At 42.8% G+C, this 6,980-nt stretch overlaps 1 protein-coding gene across 1 annotated transcript; it reads right to left on the bottom strand.

Annotated features, from left to right (window-relative positions):
- Positions 1 to 445: 445 nt before the first annotated feature.
- hsp90aa1.2 (heat shock protein 90, alpha (cytosolic), class A member 1, tandem duplicate 2) lies at positions 446 to 6,883 on the bottom strand. Its single transcript, XM_035617192.2, has 11 exons — positions 6,703 to 6,883; positions 5,328 to 5,477; positions 3,928 to 4,294; positions 3,674 to 3,807; positions 3,105 to 3,431; positions 2,842 to 3,007; positions 2,504 to 2,694; positions 1,882 to 2,029; positions 1,506 to 1,774; positions 1,073 to 1,406; positions 446 to 933 (listed from the first exon to the last, which is right to left on the bottom strand). Exons 2-11 carry the CDS (start codon positions 5,475 to 5,477, stop codon positions 821 to 823), a joined length of 2,199 nt encoding a protein of 732 aa, XP_035473085.1. The 5' UTR covers positions 6,703 to 6,883; the 3' UTR covers positions 446 to 820.
- Between the last annotated feature and the right edge of the window lie 97 nt (positions 6,884 to 6,980).

Here is a 6,980-nt window from a genome sequence, read left to right as displayed (position 1 = left end):
CGAAACGTGTTGGACCGGCTCGATTAATATATTTTTATATTTTTTGGCACTTTTAGATACGATCCCACAATGAAGCATTACGTTTTTCACTCACTCTTACAAAGCTACTGCGGCTAATTGCTGGCAATGGAAGATTCACATCACTAGTTTCTGTCTGAAAATTAAATCATATCATGCATTTATTAATATATATATATATATAGCCACGACACATGACCCTGAATAAACCTTTGTACCCCGGTCCGGGCCCGAGGTCCCCGATCAATCGAATATTCAAATGCTGTATTTTCTATCTGAAGAGCCCATTCTGTTAATTTTATAGCTCTTATTAATCACAAAATTCAGCATTATTTTCACTTGTAGTAAGTTCTTCTTTTTCCTGTGTTTATTTTGTCACTTGATAATTGCATTTGTTATATATTCAGCAATGACGAAGAAACATGGCTTGTTAACATGATAAACCTTTTATTTAATGGGTCCCGCCTTTTGAAAGAACATTATCAATTTTCATATATTTACAGTGAACACACAAAGAACATTGGAATGTCAATAAATACAAAAACAAATGCACTAATAAAACTTAAGATACAAAAACTGACAACTTGAAAACAGATCCAGTTCCGAAGGGAAAGAATCTGAACCGCATACAGTATGTTCAAACAAACAAAGTGAACTTGGTCAAAAAAGGTTGAGTTGTGTGTGTGTGTGTGTGTGTGTGTGGGGGGGGGGGGGGGGGGGGGGGGGCGCGGACATTCCAGGCTCATTTACAACATTTAACTTGAAAACTACGTCTGAACGCCAGAAGGCAATAGAAACAGGCTCAGTCCACCTCCTCCATCCTGGATGTGTCGTCATCGTCACCTTCAAGCGGGGGCATGTCCTCGGTGGGAGCAGGGGTGATCTCATCTGGTGTCATATCATCTTCATCAATACCTAGAAGAAAAGAAAATGTGTCAGTGGAGCCAGGCAATTTTAAATAGACAGGTCAGACATGCACATTGTAATATCTCTTAACAGCCATGAATTATAGTTGAAAGCAAGAAGCTTTGAACTGTGTAACAAAGACACTAACCAAGACCCAGCTTGATCATCCTGTAGATGCGATTGGAGTGGGTCTGGGGGTCATCCAAAGTGAATCCCGAGGAGAGCAGGGCGGTCTCGAAGAGCAGGATGACCAGATCCTTCACAGACTTGTCGTTCTTATCAGCCTCGGCCTTCTGCCTCAGGGTCTCCACGATGGGGTGGTCAGGGTTGATCTCAAGGTGCTTTTTGGCGGCCATGTAGCCCATGGTGGAGTTATCTCTCAGGGCCTGGGCCTTCATGATCCTCTCCATGTTGGCCGTCCAGCCGTAGGTGCTCGTGACAATGCAGCAGGGGGAGGAGACCAGACGGTTGGAGACCGTAACCTGTGTGGAGGTGAATATGAATTAATACCATCCTTTTCTGCCTAAGACACACAATAATATGGGTTGTTTGGTTGCTGTTTAATGTGTTCATCTGCTCACCTTCTCCACTTTCTTCTCCAAGATGTCCTTCATGATCTTGCACAGGTTCTCAAACTGAGCCTTCTTCTCCTCCTGCTTCTTCTTCTCCTCATCATCCTCAGGCAGCTCAAGGCCTTCCTTGGTCACTGAAACCAGGTTCTTGCCCTCAAACTCCTTGAGCTGCTGGACACAGTACTCGTCAATGGGCTCGATCATGTAGATGACCTCCAGGCCGGCTTTGCGCAGGCGCTCCACAAAGGCAGAGTTGGTCACCTGGTCTTTGGTCTCACCTGAAATACAGACATGGAAATTATGTAGTTGGTGTAATATCACAGCAACTCTGTTCACTTGGTTTTTAAATTACATTTTACTGTCTATGAATGAAGAGCATGCTCACCTGTGATGTAATAGATGTGTTTCTGGCTGTCTTTCATACGTGTGACATAGTCCTTCAGGGAAACCATCTCATCTCCAGAGGCTGAGGTGTAGTAGCGCAGAAGCTCAGACAGCCTCTTCCTGTTCTGTGAATCCTCATGGATGCCAAGCTAAAACACAAAGAAAACACTCAACTATTAGCAACAAGCAGAGTGGAATCAACTCAGTTGACATTTAATTCTGATAACAATGACATTTCTCTTAGTACCAATAATAGTGTGTAAATGCACTAATATTGGTCTATTAGGCATAACCATTGACAATCGGAGTCCCTACATGTAAACACAAGATGGCAGTAAGAACAAGGCTTTTCATTGGGACACTATGGCCAAACGACCAGACAGATGGCGAGTGACTAAAAGGTCGGAGGAACAAAGGGGATCATTAAACCGGAATTTCAAAGGTTCTTTTTAGATTTGCACCTGAAGCTCCACCCTGCTAGAATTCAGATAATATTTGGCCTGCTCTGTGATCACATTAACACAGTTCCAGACCCAAGGCACAAGGGGTTTCACACATGGCGGCTGCCAAAGGTTTCAAAGAGACAACTCGCAGCTTGCACGGTGCGAGGCCAGGACACTGACCTTGATGTTCTTGGAGAACTGCTCGTAGTATTTTTTGTAGTTGTCGTTGTCCTCGGACAGTTCAGTGAAAAGTTCCAGGCACTTCTTCACCAGGTTCTTACGGATGACCTTCAGGATCTTGCTCTGCTGCAGCATCTCTCGGGAGATGTTCAGGGGCAGATCCTCCGAGTCCACCACACCCTTCATGAAATCTGGTAGGATGGATGAAGACAACGCGGTCAGAAATATATCTACATTTCGTAGATGATATGTGTATTTGTTATATGAATAATATGAGCTGATTGTTGGATCCATGAAAAAAAAATGGACAAGCTGGCAATTCCTCACTAAGTACTCACTGAGGTACTCAGGGATGAGCTCATCACAGTTGTCCATGATGAAGACCCTGCGCACGTACAGCTTAATGTTGTTCTTTTTCTTCTTGTTCTCAAAGAGGTCGAACGGTGCGCGGCGAGGCACAAACAGCAGGGCACGGAACTCCAGCTGACCCTCCACGGAAAAGTGCTGTGTGGGAAAATGAGTTGAATTTCCAGTCAGTATTTTTTTGAATTAAACTACACTTAATATGAAAGTGTGTATTTTCAAGTTAAAACAACCCTACCTTGACAGCCAGGTGGTCCTCCCAGTCATTGGTAAGACTCTTGTAGAACTCTCCATACTCCTCATTAGTGATGTCATCCGGGTTACGGGTCCACAGAGGTTTGGTCTTGTTCAGCTCCTCCTGGTCAATGTACTTCTCCTTGATCTTCTTCTTCTTCTTCTTCTTGTCTGAAGACTTGTCATGGTCATGGTCGTGCTCCTCATCTGACCCGACATCCTCAATCTCGGGCTTGTCCTCGTCCTTCTCCTCTTCTTCATCCTTCTCTTTCTCCTTCTCTTCCTCCTCTGCCTCGTCGTCACTCACCTCCTTGTCGCGCTCTTTCTCCACCTTAAGGAAATAACTCATTAGTCGCTGGCTAGAGCACATAACAAAGGTCTTTTTTTGCCATCTGTTGTCTCTTTAAAAGATTACTTCATAAAATAAAATATAACCATGTATTGACCCAGATTAATTGATGTGACAGAATGTAGAGGTCTACTGAGAAATCAAAAGCTTAAAATATTGCCAAATATTTAAAGCAAATGTTCAATTATTATTATTATTATTAGCGACTCTACAGGAGCACTCACAAAAAGCGTGATGGGGTAGCCAATGAACTGTGAATGCTTCTTCACGATCTCTTTGACTCTCCGCTCCTCGATGTATTCTATCTGGTCTTCTTTCAGGTGCAGGATCACCTTGGTGCCACGACCCATTGGCTCAGCTGCAAAGGGAAAAGGATAGGTTAGTGTGAGGTACAGATACGCGTGGGGCCTTTGGTTTCCTTTCACAGTAGACATTCATTGAAATTCAACCACAGAACAATGGCAGTCGCACTACTTACAGTTGTCAACTTTAACAGTGAATGAGCCACCAGCGGAGGACTCCCAGGCATACTGCTCATCGTCGTTGTGCTTGGTGATGACAGTCACCCTCTCCGCCACCAGGTAGGCAGAGTAGAACCCCACACCGAACTGGCCGATCATAGAGATGTCGGCTCCAGCCTGCAGAGCCTCCATGAATGCCTTGGTGCCCGATTTTGCGATTGTGCCCAGATTATTAATCAGGTCAGCCTTTGTCATGCCGATACCCGTGTCAATCAAGGTCAGGGTGCGTTCCTCTTTGTTGGGAATTATTTCGATTTTGAGGTCCTTGCCAGAGTCCAGCTTGGAGGGGTCAGTCAGACTCTCATAGCGGATTTTGTCCAGGGCCTTGAAGGAAAAAGAAATTAAATCATAATCAAAATATGCCTTTGTTTGTTCAGTATTTGCTGTTCTTAATTCCTTGATTATCAGCGCATTATATTTACAGCATTAACATTATTTCCCTTCACTTTCACCTGACCCAGTTGAATCATCTATGACCCACGTCGTATGATTATACTTATTAATCTGAAAAATATTTCAAACCATTAATTTGTTAATCAACTTCTCCAACAAGTTTTTTTACAGGAACTTGCCCAGTGGTGTGGGAAGGATAATAGAAAGTTGCGAGGGGCTATATATGACCCCAAAAAGATATGTATGGTTTTATTTGACATTATGGGCTTTGATTTTATTGTAATTTTCCACTTCTAATCACAACATTGTTATGTTTTGCAGTGGACCATGGATAACAAACCAAGAGTAACAAGATTTACTGCTGCAGAAGCCTGCAGATGCCCAAAATATTTCAAATGTTACTTAAATAAAAAACAAGATGGTTGTTTTGATTTTGTTTTAAACGGATTCATGGAAGTAACACAACATGACTTAATTGTAAGTTGTTCTTAATCAAAGTGTACGGAGTCACCGTTTCATCAATATTTGGGTGTTAAAATGACACTAACATACTGTCATGCATAATTCAATCAAACATACCTTAACTTTTAAAATTTATTTTTTTCCAGTATTATTGAAAAAAGAAAATTAGTTTTGAAAGATGCAACAGACACGGACTGTTTAAAAAAGATGTACCTTTCTACATTTGTACAATGTGTTTTCAACTCCTTTTGGCATAGAAAATATTAAACACCATAATTAATTAGGTTAGATACATTTTAGAATATCTGTTTAAGATAAAGGAAGCAGTACATGTATGATAAACACAAACAGATACATTATAACAAAGTATTACTGTATAAAATACAATGGGGTCATTAATGAGTGGCTAGGTCACTTGAGGGTTACAATAAGATCAATCACCATGTTTGACACAACATGAGATTAAGCAATCAGCTTTAGACTAACACGATGGCAAACTTACATCTGAGGAGTTGGAGATAAGCTCCCTAAGGAAGATCTCTTTATTGGAATAGAAAGTGTTGATGATCAGGGACATCAGCTGAGCAATCTCAGCCTGGAATGCAAAGGTCTCAGCCTCCTCCTCCATTGGTTGGTCGTGTGATTCAGGCATCTAAAGCAGAGGGGACAAATGAATCTTGCTTATTATAATGTGAATAAACCATAGATTAATTACATGGGTCTAAAGTTGATCTGTTGACACAACCACATTATCAGTTGGTAGTTAGCGTCAGTTACCTGCCACAACAGTAAGGTGTGCATCACTAATGACGGTTTATGTGTGAGCATGTATGGCTTGTGCAGTCAGGTGGTGTGACAGACTGTTCGGCTCCGCTCACTGCTCCACCTCTCTGTAATCCATCTTTGGCAAAGGGGACCAAATCCGCCTGCCTCTGCCTTAAAGCAAACTATATAATAAGATTTTGATTTGCAGGGCAGCAGTAAGTGCATTTTTTTTTTTTTAAATAAGTGTGTAAATTCAGCAGATTTTTAAAATCTACTTTCACCACTGACACATCAGTGATAAATCAGTGACACAAATTAGTACGGAATCAGGACAGCTCAAATTCCATCCTCCTACTGTCACCGGCACGACTGTAGATTGTTTGATCGGAGACAACTGTAGCACGTGGCTAGAATTACATATCGACATCAGCCCAAACCACTCCACCTGTCGGTGTCCCGGGCGAAATGCAACTTTCTAGAAGGTACCAAAAGAACTGTCGAGCAGTTAGCATGGGAATCCAAAGCTCCTCCTTCTAACAATCTGAGGAGGAACTGAGAATTCATCGCCCCGATTTTTGCACGAAATCATCGCGGGGGGGTGGCGGGGGACAGATTTTCTGTCAGACAAATCTGCTCTGGAAATCTGATTAGGCTTCGTTAAGTTGAGCGCTTGCTCGACACGAAGACTCCTGCCGCCGGGCAGGTGCACCGCATGCTGCCGAGCAATGCAAGGGGAGGTGGCCAAGAAGAAATACTGGCGAAAGTTTTACCACTGTGTAAAATCAGGCTGACATGGCAGTGGAGAAGTCTCCCGCAATAACAATTATGAAACCTGATGATCTGATCTGATAACTACACGATGTTCATTCACTTGACCCGATGCTGCCTTCACTGAACCACTTGACCGCATCACCGTTTGCATCCGGGCATGTCAGAATATTATTATTATTATTATTATTATTATAATGATATAAAATATCAGATATTCGCTGACAACCGACTGAGCGATAGCAATGTAACAACTAAGCTCAAGTGAATGTCAAATGCATGTAATATTCGACTCCATTAAGATGCTACCGTTTGACGTGTATATATATATTTGAATCCTTTACCTTGCCTTCAGGGGAAAAGAAAACTTCGGTGATAAATGTATGGAGGTCGTTCCTGGACCGCAGACTACCTCGGCAGCTGAGGGTTGGAGTGGTGTCAGGGCAGTAGTGCAGCTTTAAAGCCTCTCGGAGCCTTCGAGAAAATACCGAGCTGAGCTCCCAGAACCATCTGGAACGTTGCTCGTCCGAAGCTCAGCGGCGGTGGTTGTTGCGCTGTCAATCACTGGTGCGCTCAGGCCTCTCTGTTCGCTATTGGTTAATGGCTGGTAGGAGGCGGGGTT

The sequence above is a fragment of the Scophthalmus maximus genome, chromosome 18 (genome assembly GCF_022379125.1).
Source record: "Scophthalmus maximus strain ysfricsl-2021 chromosome 18, ASM2237912v1, whole genome shotgun sequence".
NCBI classification, from domain to species: Eukaryota; Metazoa; Chordata; class Actinopteri; order Pleuronectiformes; family Scophthalmidae; genus Scophthalmus; species Scophthalmus maximus.
This window is presented reverse-complemented; position numbering and strand designations above follow the sequence as displayed.